This window comes from Halichoerus grypus, chromosome 13 (assembly GCF_964656455.1).
Source record: "Halichoerus grypus chromosome 13, mHalGry1.hap1.1, whole genome shotgun sequence".
Taxonomy (NCBI): Eukaryota; Metazoa; Chordata; class Mammalia; order Carnivora; family Phocidae; genus Halichoerus; species Halichoerus grypus.
In genome coordinates, this window is record NC_135724.1 from 61,099,079 (window position 1) to 61,119,679 (window position 20,601).

Below are 20,601 nucleotides of genomic sequence, written 5' to 3' on the forward strand. Positions count from 1 at the left end.
ACTTTATTGTAAGAATACAGTACATAATACATACAGTATAGAAAATATGTGTTTTTTTTTTTTTTTTAAAGATTTTATTTATTTATTTGACAGAGAGAGACACAGCGAGAGGGCGAACATAAGCAGGGGGAGTGGGAGAGGGAGAAGCAGGCTTCCCGCTGAGCAGAGAGCCCGATATGGGGCTCGATCCCAGGACCCCGGGATCATGACCTGAGCCGAAGGCAGACGCTTAACGACTGAGCCACCCAGGCGCCCCTTAGAAAATATGTGTTAATCCATGGTTTATGTTATTGGTAAGGCTTCTCTGGTCAGCAATAGGCTATTAGTACTTAAGTTTTTGGGGAGCCAGAAGTTATATGTGGATTTTCAACTGCATGGGGGGTTGGCATCCCAAGTCCCTATGTCTTTCAGGGGTCAACCTGTACTTACCAAAACACTTTGTCTTCCATATCCTTTTGTTGAGCATCTGACATATTAAAAACTTCAGATACACTACTGTTTACATAGCATGCCCTCAGATTCTTCTCCAATTAGAATTTAGCTCTTCAATTTTTAGTGTATTGCCTTTCCTTATAAGGAGCCACTCAAACTGTACTTCCTTCTTCCAGCAACTTTTCCTTGATTGACTCTGTATTACATACTCATTTCTTTTTTCCTTTCTCTCTTTAGCACTTAGTTTTGTGGGTTCTTTCAATTTGACATTTATATATATTTTTAAGATTGTTTAATTCTTATATGGTCTGCAATAACTTAGAATATAATTGTCATAAAGTCAGTCATGTTTTAAGTTTTCTTTTTATTCAATTCCTACTGATGAGCCTACAGTGATTGCTCAGTGAAGGGCATTAATGGACATTTACTGTGCTTTATGTGGATTCTGAGGCATTTATCCTGTGCATTTTTTTCTGCTATGTATTTGCCCCTTTAAAAATTTTTTTAGCCATGATGGGAGTTATGGACATCTCAGATACACCTAGAATATGATTTTTTTATGTAGTTGTTATATTTTGCATTTGCTTAATTGCATTTGTCTTTTTGAAAGTGTTGATGTACATGTACAGAAGATATATCTTAAGAATAATTTACACGTTAGCAGGGGAGTAATTTGTACAATACCATATATATATTTTGTGTAACTGTAGATTTGTTCTTATAGTTTTTGTAATATAAATTGAATAAAAGTTTCGCATCACCTCTAGTCCTGAGGAATCCCTAAAAATCCTCTTAAAGGCTACTGAAAATCTTGAGTGCTTAGAAAAATTTGAATATATTATTAGGATGCTAGAAAATTTCTGGAAATGATGTGAGTATGCCTTTTCCTTGTTACTTTGTTTTCTTAGAATCAGATTTAAACAGATTGATAAACTTCTTGAATGGGTGTTTATTTAAAATCTGTTTTTGAAAAGTTAGTTTTATTAGAACACTAAAATATGGTAGTGAGTTTTGAAGTTAACTTTTAAATTCTCCTTTATGTATCCCAGCTGTCTAATTCTAAAAGATAATATCACTAAATACCAAATGAAGCCTTATATTTATAACTGGTTTTAATAGTTTACTAGATTTTAATCTGAGTTTACAGGTATTATAATAGTTAATGTTGGCAACATTTTGAAAATTTTCCCAAACTTGAATTTAGAGGGGACAATCATAGATTTATATTTATTTTTTAAGTAGCTGTTTATTTTGTGGGCTGTTAAAATAGTTGGAAACCATAAAGTTGATTCTGGATCCTTAATATAAGTAATCCAGGATTAGGTTTCTTGAACCCGTCCTGGTTTTCTTTAAATTTGCGTATTAGTTAATAAAACAATAGGGATGATAAGCAGATGCAGAAGACACAAAGTCATATGTCCTTTCTTCTTATTTAGTAATGCTACAGCCTTTTGACTATGATCCCAATGAGAAGAGTAAACACAAGTTTATGGTACAGACAATTTTTGCTCCACCAAACACTTCAGATATGGAAGCTGTGGTAAGTATAGAAGTGGAACAGAATTTATTTTGGGGGATGTTGTTTAAAGCTTGGGTTTTGTATAGTTCTTATTTGAGAAAGCTAATCTTTAATTTAAAAATATGTAAATCTGTTAATTACAGATAAACCTGACTTAATTTCAAGAATGAAAGAATTTTGAAATAGTATTTCTTAGAAACCATTTAGAAATGCTACTATTAGGAAGAAAGTCCTTCAATCTCTAGAGATGTTAGTGTGATTTTTAACAGATGGTGATAGTATGTTTCTTGAGGTGGTATTGCCAGATAACCGTGGCAGGGTGATCAGTATGGAGTGCTGCACTGTGTCCTGTCTGAGCCACAGACCACCCCTGCTCCAAACAGCTACAGTGTCCCCTGAGGTGAAACCTGTTAGTTGTCCCTTGAGGTGCGAAACCTATTTGTCACAATCATACTTTCTCTATCTCATGTTGGTTTTGTTTGTTTTTAGTGGAAAGAGGCAAAACCTGATGAATTAATGGATTCTAAATTGAGATGTGTATTTGAAATGCCCAATGAAAATGATAAATTGGTAAGTAGGAAAATGTGAGAAGATTGGAAGCTATTAAGTTCTCATTTACTTTGAGATTAATTTTGCTTCTGTTTTTGGCCTTTTTGGGTTGTGTGATGATGCTATTCCACATTTTAAGACTTAGTGGTTATTTAGGTTTAAAAAAATCTTGATACGCTTTTTTCATTTTAGAACATTTTGTGCACTCAAGAAGAAAAATACTTTAAATACAGTCTTCATGATGGAGAAGAACCATTTAATTCTCCCAAATTTTTGCCACTTTTAAATCAGTTCAAGTTCTTTAGAATGAGACACACATATGCATAAATATAATTAAATAATAGACCTAAACCACTTTTTGACAACTGTGTACCAGCAGCCTGGGGATAAAAGATTTAATTTACATGGACAAGCAGTTTTTTCCAAGTTTGGCTATTCCCAGGTATTTTGTTCACTGTTGATTTTGGTCAAAATCCATCTGATTTTATTTCTTAGTAAATAATTTTTATGTTGCTTTTTGATTAGTGTGAGGCAAATACAATTTGGAGGACTAAGGAATATATGGGTGTAGTTTAGAAAGTCGTCTGTGAATTTATAGAATGAGTTGTGGTCACTTTCCCTATTCCCCTTTTGAAATGCAGATTTTAATCTTTTTCTATGGTTTGTTGGAGGGACTTGAAAAAGCTAAGTAGGATTTTTCTTTTGGTGACTTAATATATAAAATTATACGTGTAAATAGAAATGGTGAGTACAGTTAGGTTGTATTCTGACATGACACTGCCTTGATCTGGAAGCCATTTGCCCTATTGAAAAGGAAATTCGTAGATTAGATAAATACGTGGGCTCAACTATTGTCTTACTCTTTTAGGATAAGCTGAAATGAAAGAGTCCCTGAGTGGTAATTATTTATTGTGCCTTTTAATCCCCTTTTAAAGGGATGTTGAGATATTTGCCAAAAATAAAAAATGTGATTGCATATATTCTTACTAGAAATAGAAAGTGATCGTTCACTGGCATGTTGATGCTTCCCATTTGGAGTTTACTTTCTCTTTTGCCTGTGCTGCCAGAAAGCTAATAGCTTGCATAGCTCCCCCCCCCCCTTTTTTTTTTGCATAGCTCTTATTGTTGGAACTGAGAAAATGTAATTGCATGTTGTCTCGGTTGACTAATTTTTATTTTCCAGTTTTATTGAGATATAGTTGACATACAGCACTATGTAAGTTCAGGGTGTACAACGTAATGGTTTAACATACATATTGTAAAATGATTACCATAAGTTTAGTTAACAACCATTATGCCATTTAGATACAAAATAGGAAAAAATGTTTTTTTTCCTTGTGTTGAGCACTTTTAGGATTTACTGTCTTAACTTTCAAATATATCATACCACCTGTGTTTAGGTATAGTCATCATGTTGTACATGTATCCCCAGGACTTGATTTGTGTCATAATTGAAAGTAGTATACCTTTTGACCACCTTCAGCCGGTTTCCCCATGTTCTTTCCCTCTGCCTCTGATAACCACAGATCTGATCTTTTTCCATAGGTTTGTTTTTATTTTTTATTGTTTTTAGATTCTGCATATAAGTGAGATCATACAGTATTTGTCTTTCTCTGATTTACTTAGCGTAGTGCCCTTGGGGTCCATCCGTACTGTCACAGATGACAGGATTTCCTTCCTTTTTGTGGCTGAATAATAACTCCATTTTCTTTATATATATACACACCACAACTTCTGTTGTTTCTGTGTCTTGGTTATTGTAAACAGTGCTGCACTGAACATGGGGATGCAGATATCTCTTTGATGTAGTGTTTTCATTTTCTTTGGATATAGTCCCTGAAGTAAAATTGAGTAGAAACACATCTGGATATTTTCTCACTTAGAGTTACGTCATCTTTTACAGTTCTTTAATAAACATAGTTAGAGCTGACTGTCTTTCATCTGGACTTCTGTTATACTCTGTATAGCAGACAATTTGAGATGATAGTCTGAAAAGGGTTCACCCAAGTATTTGATATTGTTGATTATAAGAGTACAAAACCAAACCAGAAGTTGATGGAAATGATATGGCTATGATAGTTGCGCCTAGCCATGTTAAGCACCCCATAGAGGAGAGTAGCAGGTATACCTCCATACAGGTATGCAACATAGTAATCCAGGAAAGCGGTTTGGGGTCTGCTAAAGGGCTTGAGTAAATACTGAATGGAGTTTCTGGAGTCCTGTACCATGGAGCATGAGCAGAAATAGTTTGGCCCTGGAACCTTTTCAGAGCAGGTATTATTGGTAACCCAAAGTCTGTTCAGTATGATTTCAGAGTACTCCAGTGACTGATTTCTTTGCCTCAACTAGCCTAGATGAGCCAGAATGTATTTCCGTTAATTGAACTACTTGGGCTTATGGTCTAGTTACTACCTTATTAAATGGTAAGGAATAAGTGTTAAAGATAATGATTTTTTAAAACATTTTATTTGGAAGAACTTTAAACGCTTAGAAAAGTACAGTGAACCCCTGTGAACCCATGACCAATTTTAACAATGACCAGTTTATGGTTAATCTTAATTCATCTAACCACCCCCCCCTTTTCATCTCACATATTGTTTTAAGGCAAATCCAGATGTAATATAATTTTATCTGGAATTGTTTGGGTATATATTACTCAAAGATAAGAACTTTGAAAAAAGGAAAAGAATTAATGACAGTACTATCATTAAGCCTTTTATTTTTAATTTAATTTACACTCAATTAATTAACATATAGTATATCATTAGTTTCAGAGGTTAGAGTTCAGTGATTCATCAGTTGTATATAACACACAGTGCTCATTCATGTCCCTTCATGCCCATTACCCAGTTACCCCATCCCTCCACCCTCCTTCCCTCCAGCAACCCTCAGTTTGTTTCCTATGGTTAAGAGTCTGTTTTGGTTTGTCTCCCTCTCTGATTTCGTCTTGTTTTATTTTTCCCTCCCTTCCTCTATGCTCCTCTGTTTTGTTTCTTAAATCCCACATGTATGGGTCAACTCATATGTTAATTATCTTTCTCTGATTGACTTTTTTCGCTTAGCATAATACTCTCTAGTTCGATCATGTTGTTGCAAATGGCAAGATTTCATTTTTTTTTTTTTTTTAAAGATTTTATTTATTTATTTGACAGAGAGAGACACGGCGAGAGAGGGAACACAAGCAGGGGGAGTGGGAGGGGGAGAAGCAGGCTTCCCGCCAAGCAGGGAGCCCGATGCGGGGCTCGATCCCAGGACCCCGGGATCATGACCTGAGCTGAAGGCAGACGCTTAACCATCTGAGCCACCCAGGTGCCCCAATTTTTTTTTTTTTTTTGATGGCTGAGTAATAGTCCACTGTGTGTGTGTGTATGTGTATGTATATATAAATATATATACCACATCTTTATCCATTCATCTATTAGTAGACATTTGGGCTCTTTCGATAGTTTGGCTATTGTAGACGCTGCTGCTATAAACATTGGGGTGCAGGTGCCCCTTCGGATCACTACATTTGTATCTTTGGGTAAATACCTAGCAGTGCAGTTGCTGGATCATAGGGTAGTTCTATTTTTAACTTTTTGAGGAACCTCCATTCTGTTTTCCAGAGTGGCTGTACCAGCTTGCATTCCACCAGCAGTGTAAGAGGGTTCCCCTTTCTCTGCATCCATGCCAACAAGCCTTTAAAAGCTTATAATATCATTAATATCAAACTGTTCAGGCAGATTCAAATTTGTCTCACAAATGTCATTTAAAAATCTTTTTTGCAGTTTGTTTGAATTGCGATCAGAATAAAGTCCACATACTGCTTATTGGATGATACGTTTTGTGAATCTCTTAATCTATAGATTCCCTTTCTGTTTTTCTCTCGCAAATTTTTATTAAACAAACTGGCTTTGTCCTGTAGACTTTCCCTGTAGAATAGATTTTGCTGCTTACATCCTTGTGGTGTCGTTGACCTTTTCTTGTTTTGGTGTATTCTAAAGTTGGGTCTAGAGGTTTGATTAGATTTTGATTTATTTTCACTGGAGGCGGGGGAGAGACACTGCTTTGTAGGTGGTGATATATTCTCTCAATATATGAAGTCGGGTTTTTTTTTTTGTGAAGTTAGTGATCATTGGTGTGCAATTTGTGAATGAGTGGTTCTCAACCAGGGGTAATTTTGCCCTTGAGGGTACATTTGTCAATGTCTGGGGACACTTTTGGTTGTGACAACTAGGAGGGAGGGGTTCTAAAGGCATTTGGTTAGTAGAGGCCAGGGATACTGCTTTGCATCGGCAGTGCATAAGACAATCCTCACAACAAAGAATTATCTGGCCCAAACATCAATAAGGTCAGAATTGAGAAACTATAGTATAGATTCATTAATTTATTTAGGGTTTCATAATGTTACTTTGTCATTCCTACTTCCACTTTATTAATTATAGTATTTGTGTAGAGAGAAATCGGGCTTAGGTTAACCACCCCCATCCCACTCTCTAACTCCTGCTCCCAGGTCCTCACCCATCTTGCCCCAAAAAGAAGTAGATAGGCATTTAATTTAATTACATTAGGTGAGTGTATCTTACCTATTTGAGGATCTGGATCTTTTTAGGTAATGCTGTTAGTGTTTAGGCATTTACATGTTCTTAACAACAGTGGAAAAGAGTATGTTACTATTTTGTTGATTTCTTTAAGTTTTCAGGACCTTGATACTGAATATATAAACAAATGATTGAAGTTTTGTGGTTGTCAGGGTAAAAAAGATACCAGGTCTAGAAGTATAGTGATTGAGTTCTTGTTTTTAAAATCTTTATAATGTAAAGAAATCTTTTTTTTTTTTTTTTTTTGGCAAAACTATTCTAGCTTATTTTGAACCATCATTAGAGTGGCCATCTTTTTGGGAAATAATTCTTTGATTTGCATCATAGATGGAGTGACCTAGGATTCCAGGAACCCTTTTTTTTTTTTTTTTTTAAAATAAATGGAGGTACTATTAATAATTATTCCAGGATAGCAAGCATTAACTAATACTGTTCTTAAGCATACTAAAATTTGTGGTCACCCTAGTCCTAGGGAAACAGCAGGTCTTCAGATATATTTCAGTAAATTAATGGCCCATAGAGTCTTCAGTTGAGTTGTGTTCAGCACTAGTAACAAGTGCCATTCAGCATGTTCCCTGGGTTGTTGATAGCTGGAGGCAGATGATAACTAAAGTGTTGACTGCTTTATTTTTGCAAAGTTGGGTTCTTGGAATTAATAGCTCTTTTTAGTTATTATCAACTGTATTATGAGATCTAATGTCTATTTAGTGGTAGTATTTGTTTTCAGGATTGAATGTGGTTTTAATTAACTTGTTATTTTATGGTGTTTTATCACCTATTTAATTCTTTGTGTTCAATTAAAAAATTTTTTGGGTTTATTTTGAGGCTTCCAGTTCTACTTGAAAATTTCCAGATTTCTTAAATGTATTGCATTTCATTTATGCCCTCCATCGTAATGTGTGTTAATGACATTTTCTAGGAAAAAAATACCAGTTTATCTTAAGACTGATGGGTTGTCAAGAGCAAGGAATTTCAGTGGTTTTATGTATACAAAGAACTTTTATGATTAAGTATACATTGTTTTGTGTTTGTTGAGACAAGGAACAGATTGGGGACAGTGCATTATTGAGATGGAGTTCTCATAGTTGTATACATTGACCTGAGTATCACTAAGTATTATTTCAAAGTATGTATCAACATTTTGGTATCCTCTTATTTTCACCTATATTAAAGGAATTTGAGAAGATAGGAAGAGAATTATGGAGATACTGATATACTAGAATGTTATATGCATCTTTAAGTTTGTTTATTGGTCCTGGGAGAGAGGGGTGTGTGTGTGTGTGTGTATGTGTTTGGGGGTGGGTGTTGTCGAGTACAGGAGAGGTTTATAAAATACTCTCTTTTTTTGAACCTCAAAAGGAAAAAATTCATTTAACTTAAAATTGTTAAGGTTGAGTATTACCAAAGGTAAGAAAATACGAAGTGCTTGTTTTTCAGATATTGACAAGCATTGATTAGCAACAGAAATTAAGAGCTGCAAAATTAGAAGGTGTTCATTTTAGGACAACATGAGGCGAGCATTAATTTAATAAGATTTATACCTTTAATTAGCATAATACAAATTGATCATAGCTGATTTTGTTTGGGAAATATAAAAAGCTACAGAAACTTTTGTACTTTTTGCTTTAATGTAGTTCTTATTAGTGTTATATCTTATATATAATACATTTTTATAGAGTAAAATGCGAATGTCTTAGAGCCTAATGATTTCTGTGTTAGTCATTCCCAGTACCATGCAGGAGAAATCAGTTTGATGCGAATCTGAGAATATGTTTCCCATGCCACCTCAGGGTATAACTCCACCAGGGACTGCTCCGGCTGTCACTTCAATGAGCAGCATCAACAACACAGTTCCAACAACTGGCAGTTACAATACGAAGAATGACCCCAGGGGACTCAATGTGTTCAAACAGGAGAAGCAGAAGGTTTGTTTTAGGGAGCTAACAGCTATAGGAGTTTACTAGTGTTACTGGTTACGTTAATGTAGTTACCTAGCACATACATGGTATTATGAGTATATTATATGAAGTAGATAGAATTGAAATTTTCAGCTATGTTTAAAAATACAGTAGAACCACAAATCACTTAAAAATCATGCACAGAAACAGTTCTCTGTTCTAAAAAAGCAAATTGAGCACTTAATAAAATCTCAGTAGTGAGCAGGACAAATCTAAGTGTGAACATTGTTATGAAGTTGGTATAATTTTTTCTGTCATTGAGATTTCCTAAAAAAGGAGTTAGGAGCTTACTTGAATAAACTAGCAGGTATAGCAGTAAAGGTAGGGGCTGGCAAACATTGATCTCCAGGCAAGTATTTGTTCATATATATTAAAAAAAGGATAAATGATGCATGGAGCACTGGGTGTTATGCACAAACAATGAATCATGGAACACTATATCTAAAACTAATGATGTAATGTATGGGGATTAACATAACAATAAAAAATTAAAAAAAAAGGATAAATGAAATTATTATTTAATGTTTTGTTATCAAACACAAATAGTAACGTCTCTTTAACTGTCATCATTATTTACAGTGCCCCAGGGTAGGAGAATATGTGGGTAAACCCTAAAGATCTTAGGTCATAGTTGAACTTGTTTGTGTGTGTGTGTGTGTGTGTGTATGTGTACACGTGTGTACTTAACGTTCACTTAAATAAGATGACAGCATGTCAATAAGATAACGGTGACTTCTGGGTGGTGTAATGGTTGCTGTATGATTCCCTTTACCATTTTTTGCTTACTAGAAACTTCAGGAACCCCACAGTTTGAACAAGTTGCTTATACTTTGATTTGGCTTTGCAGAGAAAAAAATTTGATCCTTTATCTAAATTTGTCTGATACTTTTATTGATTTTGTAATTTTAGTTACTTATTTCTGGGAATCATGATTCTGCAGAAACAGTAAATTGGTTTTTTAGAGTGAAAATAAGTCTCCAGTAACCTTGTTTTTCAAATACTGTCTCTTCCCAGGTCAAGGCCTTAATTATGCCCATAACAATTTTATGCCACAGCCCTTAGTTTTAGTCTTAATTTACTTTATAGACATTAAAAAAATTTTTTTTGAAGATTTTATTTTTAAGTAATCCCCTAACGTGGGGCTTGAACTCAAAACCCTAAGATCAAAAGTAGTATGCTCCACCGACTGAGCCAGCCAGGTGCCCCCCCCTTCATATTCATTTACGTACCTCTACTCATTATAGTCACAGGAATGTGGCCTCATACTTATGTTCTTTAGCTCAGGGCTTGTCTTTCTCAAGGCTTTATTGCAAAAACCTATTTTGCCTTGCGCCTTCTGTTTCCAATCCCTTGCTCTGTTTTTCTAATTACCCCCAGTAGGGATAATTTAGAATATTGGAATTGAAATTCTGAAGGTTGTTAAAAAGAAATACAGAAGTAAGTTTAGTTTAATTCATGGTGGAAAGGGATTTTTGCAGATAGGCTAAAAAATATAATGGAAAATGTGTAAGTTGTGGCATATTTTTTTGTCTTGATCGTGGCCCTGACCTTCCCATTTATTCTAGCTGCGGTGTTAAATATAATGTTAATATAATGTTACTATTCATCAGTTTCCTAAGAGTCACAGCATGTTGAATCCCTTTAGTTTGCTTGTTTCATGGTTCTCAGAACAACCAGTCTTCTCTTTCTGGACCAGTCTGAAGCAACTCTCAAGGAACGAGCTGTTTTCCTGGAGCCAAACCTCATTAATGGAGCTCCTGAATGGAAGTATATAAAGTCATAGCAGCCTTAGTGTTCCCATCAGGCTCTTGTAGATGGTTACTACATGAATGACTCAGCCCCCTGCCAGTTCCCCCTTTTTAACCTCCAGTAAAGTTAGGTTATATATGTTTATACTTTAAATATACACAAATAAATTAGATTTCATTGCATCCGCTGTGTATGTTGACTGGTTTGTAGGGGGCCTAAATAGTACTTGACAAGAAGTATATTCCAAGTAACTTGTTTTCATATCTTAACTTGACTTGCTGTTGAAATGTGTATTTAAGCTTCATTATACCATTTGCATTCTAGTCTTTGTGTTTATGCTTCACAAATTGGTTATGACATTTCTTTTCCTTTTTGTTATAAAGAATATAACATTAAGAAAAATTTCAGTGAAAAAGAAAAATCTAATTCTGCCAACCATAAGAAGATACTCGTTGACATGTTACTTAAAATCCCAGAGTGGGAAGCTACCCATCAAATGTCTAAAAAGAGTGAGATGTTTAAGTAATTTTATTTAGGCACAGAATAGAATAATGACATGTAGTGTCATTTAAAATGATAATTAAAAGATGTATATATAAATGGATAAAGATAAAAATGTTACAGTGTATGCTGATTTTATAAAATGTGCATATGAGAAAATATTGAAAGATAATACATAAGTAATGGTTGGGTTGGGTTGATGAGATTGGTAGTTTCCTCTCTGATAATTCTGAATTTCTGGAATTTCAAGAATTTATTTAAAACTAATTGTGAGGAGTTTGATGATTCCTCATTTTATTTTTTTCTCTTCACTTGTTGGCCTCATGTATCTCCTCTTGATTTTTTAGTCAACTTTCTGGTTTTGAGTATATGTTTTTTTCCCTTAATCAGAACCTGAGGATTCCTTAGTTGCCATATTGTTGATTGTTGCTTTCATCTTTATAGAGGAAGGCAATGAACTGCCTCTTTTTCCGAATCTGGATTTGTTCTAGGTTGAAATTGGAGCACACTTGAAAAATCATTTTGATATGAATTCTAATTACTGTTAAGGGAAAGATTAAGAAAGAATATTGATGGAGAGCAAAATATATTTGAAACATATTTTTACTAATAGAGATGGAATTGGTCAGGATGGGGAGATAGGGTGAAGAACAAGAAAGCAAGAGGACAACTCAGAGAAGGAAATTGGAAGTAGGCTTCTTAAAAACCCTTCACAGCTGAGAAGCTTCTGAAGAAAAATGAAAAAATCTGAATGTTGACAGTCAAATAATGTAGTGTTATACATTAGAACCTCATTATAACATTACTAATTTTTGTAGGCATAGTGATCAAATCACATTCCCTTCATAAGAAATATTAGTTTTTGCCCCTTGAACTAACAATTATTTACACTTAATATAAATTTGGGACCTGGGATGGTGTGGTAGATGTGTAACTTATAATTAAATCTTATTGAGTACTGTGGAATGCCATAAAGTTGATTTTGGAAATGTTTTTGTTAGAAGTTTATATCTGAATAAAGCAGTTTAAAAAAAATATAACATTTAATTTCTAGCAAGTAAAATTTTAAAGAGATGACTTGCACTAATACTGTTATAGTGTAGGTGATAGTATAAATGACATTAAGGTAAAGGAGATTGAGGCACTTTAGACCACAGGCCCTGGGGCCCTGCCCTAGGTATTTATCTATATTGGGTGAGTGTTGGTGAGAATTACAGTTTTAGGGCTCAGAGTTTAAAAGTGTCTAAGTACTACTGTGATTCCATATGGAATTTCATGAGTTAAAGCAAACAGTGTTGGTGATAATTTGAAAGAATTATTTATGTTTAAGAATGTGGAATTACCTCCTCTTTTTTTTTAACCATATGTTTGTGTTCATTATCTCCTCTTCTATGTTTACATCCTAGTTATTTTTTCCCATTAATAGAAGTTAGGTTTTAAGTGTTTTTCTTAGATAGTCTTGTAATTTCATTGGAATTATTACTATAGTATCCCCCCATGCCCGCAGAATCTCATTTGAATTGCAAAATCAGAGCACTGAAAATGACCTTTGTATTTAGATTTTGGTTGGCGTCATTCAGCATACTTTTCTTTGAATAGCTACTCTTGGCCAAAGTGCTGGGTTTAGGGGTAAATACAAAAAGAAATGACTCTTGCTCTCCCAGCCTTTGAAGTATTGTAGGAAAGAACGTCAAAAATACGTTATTATGATATATGATAAGTGCTGTGGTGCAGGTAAGTGTGAAGGGTTTTGGGAGTAGAGGAGGGAGTGGGCTGCTTATTTTGACTTCTCTTACTGCTGACCTTTCTTGATTTAGTCCTAAAATTGTTCACAGACGACGGTAACCTTTGGTATTTAAAAAAAATTCTTATTAATGAAATCACAACCTCAAAAATTTCCATTTAAATTATTTTTTGGAAAAGAAAGGTATGGAGTTTCAACTTGAATTTGTTTAAAATCTGTAAGGAGATTTGGTCAGTTAAAAAGTGCCACTGTCTTTGTAATACAGAATGATCTGGAACCTAGCAAAACTGTTCCACTGAATGCCTCTAAACAAGATGGACCCATGCCAAAACCACATAGTGTTTCACTCAACGATACTGAAACAAGGAAACTCATGGAAGAATGTAAAAGACTTCAGGGAGAAATGATGAAACTATCAGAAGAAAATCGACACCTGAGAGTAAGTTGTTTTTGAAAATAAGTTGATTTATATGAAGGCATAAGATACACGAATATTATTAGGCCATGTTATCCATCAGTTTTTAAATTTATCCTTGGTCAGTTCTTCTCGTTTTTCCTAATTTGATTATGTCTTAGCCTTTACTCCCCACTCTTGCCTCTCTAGTTTTATCAAGGCTTCTCATTGCCTGCAGGTTCTTTTCCTAGTAGATGCCCTAGTTATTTGTGATCTGGCCTGTGGCATTGCTGGCTTCCTCTCTTGTTTGTAGCAGCCTTTACATTCTGTGCCCTAGTCATAGAATTGCCTCAAATGGTGCTGTCCCATATATAGTAGGGACATATGTGGCTGTTGAGCACTTGAAATGTGGTTTGAAGTGAGATGTGTTGTGAGTGTAGAACACTGATTTCTTAGACTTAGTACAAAAAAATACCTCTTTTTTGTATTATTACATAATGAAATAATATTTTGGTTATATTGGATTGAATTTTATTATTAACAATTAGTTTTACCCTTTTCTTTTTTACCTTTTTAATGTGCTATTAGAAAATTTAAAAGTACGTAGGTGGCTCACAGTTGAAGCTTATATTTATATTGGACAGTGTTGGACTAGAGTATCCTGAAGAGGCCTCTCCGTTAATGATCTCTTTTTTGCTTTAGCTTGCGTTCTTCCTTCTGACTGGATCACCCTGAAATCCCATCCCTACCCTTATAAGCACATTATACATGCGTGATTATCTCTTGGTCCTTGGTTCTTGTTATCTTTTCAGTATAACCTTTTCTAGGACTTCTCCTCCCAGAAGAAAAGAAATATGGTTTGGAATGCTATCTCCTTTGTTTCCATGAAACCTCGGTCATCTTACTGCTCCTGTTTGTTGGAGGTCTTTCTCCCTCTAGTGGGCGGTAGTTCTTTGGGGGCAGGGACCTGTGCTCATTCATCTTTGCATTCATAGCACATGCATATAGTAGTCATTCATATATTTGGATGAATAAATGGATGAACTGGTGAATGAGGACTAATTTGAATATGTGTGGGTGTATTAATTTGCCTTTGACAAGTAATTATTTCAAGACCTGAATACCTTCAAATTGCCATCAAAGTAGATGATACAAAAATGTACATATGTAAATAAGCTAAATTAAGGGACTTAATCTTTGATTCTTCCATCTGTTAAATGTATATAAGAACTACGTATACTCTGAATCAGAGGCACTGTATCTTAAATTAATCTGTGCTGAAATAATTGTTTATCTCTTCCTATTTCACAGTACCCCTCAGAGGCCCCCAGCACCTCTTGGGATAGTGGAAAGATTATATTCATTTCACACCTATATCCACACACCATAGATTTTTAAGAATGCTGTTTTTGTTACCTTTACTTTATCTGTTGTGACTTCAATGGCACAGTTCTGTTCTTTGATGAAAGATGGGCTCCTTAGCATGCTCATTACATTTGTTCAAAAAGCCACTATTTGTCTCTTGGCAGGAGGGGAGAAGAGGAAATGGTAGGAATGATATAAGTAGGGCAAGGGTGGAAAATAGGAAGAGTGGACAGGGAGAGAGGTGAGATTTGGGTGCTGGTCTCTCCTTTTTATTTATTGGCTGATGTTTTGTAGGAGATGTTATTTGAAAACATGTTCTGCTGTTTAAAAGATAAAACAAAAGAACCTTGAAGACCACTGGCTTGTAGAATCAATTTCAGGCCCTTTTTTTAACATTTCATACATAAGACCCATCATAATTTGTCACTGTTCCTTTTTATTTCTCTAGTCGGTTCTTAATCCAGGCTGTGCATCTGAATCTCCTAGTGAGCTTTTTAAAAATACAGGTCCTCCCCAGGCCTGGTAAATCAGAATCACTAGGAGGATTGTTTGAAGTTCTTGATGGGATTGAGAATAATTTTTTCTCACACAGGACTAATGAACATAAGACTAAAAAACCCCACCAACCCTCAGAAATTCCAGTAATTGCAAATAAAAGAGTATGACCTGAGGTGGACTCTTTCTTCATTTGGCATTAGTAAGCATACTAGAGGAATCAGTGTGAGAAAATAAAAATGCTTGCACTAAGGAAGTAAAAATCTGCCCTGTCATTCATCTGGTTGGGATGATGGACACAGATAAAGCCAGTTGCCTAGGTATCAGTATTTTTCCCAAGATCACTCTGTGGCTGATAAAGTGTGATAACAACCTCCTATTTTGAGTGACTATTGCTTTCTTACTGAGAAACCTTGTCCCCTAAAATCATACTGTCAAAAACTTTGCTGTGTAAAATCATACCGGTAAGAACCAAGCAGCTCACTCTTGTCTAGAGGATCTGAGTCACTTTGACAAGAGAAGCAGCCTCCCTTTCCAGTCCAGTGGCATAGCCTCAAATGGGGGTGGGGGGGCGGTTCTGTATACAACATTCCATAGCTGTTGTAGTTTGTTGTTCCTGAAGAAGCAGGATTCAGCGTCTCCTTGGCAGTCAAGACCCAGTGCTGACCCTTCTACACATGGACCTCCTGCTTTGAGCTTATCAAAACACTTGCTACTTAAATTTTATCCTGAAATTTCCCCTTCCTCCAAATCCTGTAAAATTCCTGTCTTTTCCTTCGGCCAGATACTCCCTGTGCCTCTGCTGTGTTGGGTACCCTGGTTGCAGTGAGTCTGTAAACCTGTCAGACCACAGCTTTGCTCCTGGTGGTCTTTGGTAACCCGTGTAAAAATACCGAGGGCCACCACGGAAATACGTGCATGCACAGAACTCTTCCTTACTTGTATTAATAGATTTTAATGGTGTTTTTTTCCTTCTGCATAAATACAGCAGTATCTGATTTTTCACTTTTTTAGGAGTACATTTTTCAGTTCTAGTTTTTAAAATTGGCATTATTGAGGTGTAATTTATATTCCACTAAGGCACCCATTGTGAGTGTACAATTCAGTCATTTTTAGTAAATGTGTAGACTTGTGCAGCCATTACTAGACTCCAGTGTTAGAATGTTTCCATCACCCTAGAGTCTTTTTTTTTTTTTTAAAGATTTTATTTATTTATTTGACAGAGAGACAACGCAGTGAGAGCAGGAACACAAGCAGGGGGAGTGGGAGAGGTAGAAGCAGGCTTCCCGCTGAACAGGGAGCCCGGTGTGGGACTCAATCCCAGGACTCCGGGATCATGACCCGAGCCGAAGGCAGACGCTTAAACGACTGAGCCACCCAGGCGCCCCTAGAAAGTCTTCTTAATGCTGGGTAGCAGTTAGTCCCTACTCCCATTGTAGCCACATGCACACTGATCTGCTTTCTGGCCATAGATCTGTAACTTGGCAGTTGTACTGGATGCATATTTGTTTTTAAAACCTCTTTGTGCATATATTTTTTTCAGGATGAAGGCTTAAGGCTCAGAAAGGTAGCACATTCGGATAAACCTGGATCAACCTCAGCTGCATCCTTCAGAGATAATGTCGCCAGTCCTCTTCCTTCCCTTCTTGTCGTAATTGCAGCCATTTTCATCGGGTTCTTTCTAGGGAAGTTCATCTTGTAGAGTGAAGCATGCAGAGTGCTATTTCTTTTTTTTTCTCTTGACCAGAAAAAAATTTGTTTACCTACCATTTCATTGGTAGTATGGCCCACGGTGACCATTTTTTTTTGTGTGTACAGCGTCATATAGGCTTTGCCTTTAATGATCTCTTACGGTTAGAAAACACAATAAAACAAACTGTTCGGCTCCTGGACAAATTGTATATTACCAGATCATCACTAGCAGATGTCAGTTGCACATTCAGTCCTTTATGAAATTCATAAATAAAGAATTGTTCTTTCTTTGTGGTTTTAATAAGAGTTCAAGAATTGTTCAGAGTCTTGTAAATGTTATTTTAATAATCCCTTTAAATTTTATCTGTTGCTGTTACCTCTTGAAATATGATTTATTTAGATTGCTAATCCCACTCATTCAGGAAATGCCAAGAGGTATTCTGTGGGGAAATGGTGCCTCTTACAGTGTAAATTTTCTCCTTTACCTTTGCTAATATCATGGCAGAATTTTTCTTATCCCTTGTGAGGCAGTTGTTGACTGAGTTTTTCATCCTTACAATCCTGTCCCATGGTATTTAACATAAAAAAAAAAAATAAAACTGTTAACAGATTCTTGCTCGATAGCTTGTTTGTGTGTCGTGTCATTAGGCGGGGATACCAGGGAGTCCATTTTACGGTAATTGGAAATTTATGATGCTTAATTTTATCTTGCATTGAAACCCTTTCAGATATTACAATATTTGTAGTTAAGAGTCCTCATTCTATTAAGGAAAGGGATTGATAAAATTTTAAGCTACTTTTGGTATTTTGGAAGATCACAATCCGTTTGTCTTCAAGATAATATAAAATAAGGAAATCCCATGAGAATAAAAAGACTGTAATATTTCCGTTTATATGTATGCCTTGTGGCTCTGTTGCGTTTGAGTTCCCCATTCTTAACAAGTTCTTCTAGTATCTTCACAAGGAAGACTAATTTTCCTTGGTTATGGTCCAGTGCTTTTTAACCAGCCTAAGAACTCCTTTTATTTTAGAACATTTCATAATAGTAGTTTAAAAGTAGGAGTTTTTCCTGTCCAATCTGACATTCAAAGTAAATTTCTGTTATGGAAATTTGGAATTACTAAGTAAGTCTTGGAAATTTTCTTTGTGGAAAATGACTTTATCCTTTGCAAATCTACCTATTGTGAAACACATTTTCAGTATAAATACACATTTTAGGGTCTAATTCTTGGCAGTTAGTCTTATGTCTTCATTTATTTCACTTGTATTAGCATAGAAAAGTTTGGAACCAGAGACAATATATTGTTTTTCTACTAAGTGCAGTCCAATACAAGTGACTCTTGATTCCTGAAAATAGGTGTTAATTTTGTAAAAGATGCACTTCTTTTTGAAAGGGAAACTAGACTTTGGGACTTGATGTGGTGCAGTGAAGTGTGTTAAGCCCAGGTCTCTGTATACATTTTATAAACGAGTGAAATGTTCCCCTAAAGTGTTTTGGTTGCCTTCTCATTTCAAGTATGTTTTGAATTTGTCAGGCCACATGGAGTGTGTTTTTGTGCTCTATGGTATCTTATAAAACCTCTTGCCTTGTGTGCAAAAGTTACTAAAAGCAAGCAAGTAATGCCTATCCATTACTAGCATGCTGTTACGGTAATGTTTTCACTGTTGTTCCAACGCTTTACAGTCATTGTAAAATTTCCCTCCCTTTCTGATAACTGGAAAAGCATGTGGAAAAAACATCTTGCATTTTGTCCCATAAATGCAGAATCATTAATTCCTTGGCTTAAAGCTCTCTATATAAATCAGCATTGGTGATAAGTATCAAGCTTGATATTTCATGGCTATAATTTTTTGAAAATTTGAGTTCTCAAGAGTTTAGCAAAATCCCGTTTTATGGGAATGCTCCTTAGAACTCATTTATTTCAGCCCCTTTGTTTTATAGTTGAGGAATCTGAGGCCTTTCTGAGAATTAAGGGAACTTGTCCTGTGTCTCACAGGTAGGTAGCGGCAGAGCTGGAACTAGAAAATCTGCTCTCCTGACTCTAGCTTAGTGTCTTTTCTGGTAACTTCATAGAAAAAAAATTTGTCCTAATTTGACATGACTGAAATTATGAACATAAGATGCTATTTAATAAATGTATGTGAAATTTCGTATCCTAAGATTGTATTACAGGCTACTGTTGAATAGTCTCATGTATGTTTGGCTTTAGTGTTTAGGTTAGAAGTCTCCCTCCCCCCCATATTGGTAATAAATATTATGAAATACAATGTATTTTTAGATAGGCATTTTACAAAATGCATTATGCAAAGGTTAGTTTGGGGGTAGGTTGTAGTCTGGGCAGTATCTGCAAAATAATGGGCTTTTTAACTGCTTTACACATTGGGAGATGCTCTGATTGTATAGAGACCTAATTTCTATTCTTTTAATTGCTGTATCAAATGTGGTCAGATTATTTTACTACCAACGGTTACTTTGAAAGAGTCCAACTGTATTAATTGACTGATAATATATAGATTAAATTGTTTGTCTTCATTCCTTACATGTTTAGAAATTTTTGCTTTGTCTGCCTGCTTACTTGTGTATGTAAGCATGAGGGAAATATACTGTTGCTAATACTGAAATCACAATCAAGTAACTAAGGCCTTAAGTTCATATGTGACGCTAAATGCACTACTTTATTTCGTTCTATAACTAATGTACCTTAACTTTGCCCATTCTTGTGCTTACAAGAAACAAATTTAAGAATTGTATTCTGAGTGTGTAGTTTGTTACCTTTAAAAAAAGAAGTGACACTTGGAAAGTATGTATCAAATTCAAAAGTTCTGGTCAAAGAAAATATTTTTACTTTCTCCAAGTATCTTACTTCCGAAGTTCTCCCAAAATTGAGATTATCTGCTGTGGGGATTATTTTTGGATTTTAATCTTTCAAAATACACCACTTTGAAAACAAGTTTTATCAATAAGATTAAAAAAAAAGTTCTTAATAGGGTATATCCCCAAATTGTGATCTTCTGCCACTTTAAAAACATTCAAGTGAGTTTTTCCTAGAGCTTTGCACATTCCTATTCAGTGATTTTGGTGTGTGCATAGATTTTTTAAAAAATTCACCTTTATGAAGTTAGGGAAAGATCAATGTTTACCGTATGGAAAAACAACAAAATAAGAAGGTAAATAAATGATCTTTATTTTCTAGCTTTCAGAGGAAATCAAACTATTGCGCGAATAAATAAACTGTTTAAAAATGTGGTGAAGTGTCATTTTCCTTTCCAAGAAACAAAAGAATTTGATTTCAACAGATTATGATGGTTTGTGTGTTTATGTTAAGTAGTAGTAATTGGTCACTCACTAGTACTTGAGTTCTGATGCAGATAGTCTTTTGCTTAGTGACCTAGATGTAAAGTACTTTTTTTTTTTTTTAAGATTTTATTTATTTGACAGAGACAGCAAGAGAGTACAAGCAGGGGGAGCGGCAGGGAGAGGGAGACGCAGACTCCCCACTGAGCAGGGAGCCCAACGCGGGACTTGATCCCAGGACCCTGGGATCGATGACCTGAGCCGAAGGCAGACACTTAACCAGCTGAGCCATCCAGGCACCCCCTGTAAAGTACTTTTTCATGGAAAG

At 35.4% G+C, this 20,601-nt stretch overlaps 1 protein-coding gene across 2 annotated transcripts in view; it reads left to right on the top strand.

Annotated features, from left to right (window-relative positions):
• VAPA (VAMP associated protein A) overlaps nucleotides 1-20,225 on the top strand; it is a 42,232-nt gene extending 22,007 nt beyond the window's left edge. Inside the window, exons 3-7 of one of the 2 annotated variants that reach the window (XM_036092475.2) lie at nucleotides 1,869-1,972; nucleotides 2,441-2,521; nucleotides 8,871-9,005; nucleotides 13,298-13,471; nucleotides 16,830-20,225. In XM_036092475.2, the coding sequence (XP_035948368.1) occupies nucleotides 1,869-1,972; nucleotides 2,441-2,521; nucleotides 8,871-9,005; nucleotides 13,298-13,471; nucleotides 16,830-16,988 (653 nt within the window). In that variant the 3' untranslated portion in view covers nucleotides 16,989-20,225. The remainder of the gene's footprint in view (nucleotides 1-1,868; nucleotides 1,973-2,440; nucleotides 2,522-8,870; nucleotides 9,006-13,297; nucleotides 13,472-16,829) is intronic. The other variant, XM_036092476.2, reaches the window with a different exon arrangement.
• The last annotated feature ends 376 nt before the right edge of the window (nucleotides 20,226-20,601 follow it).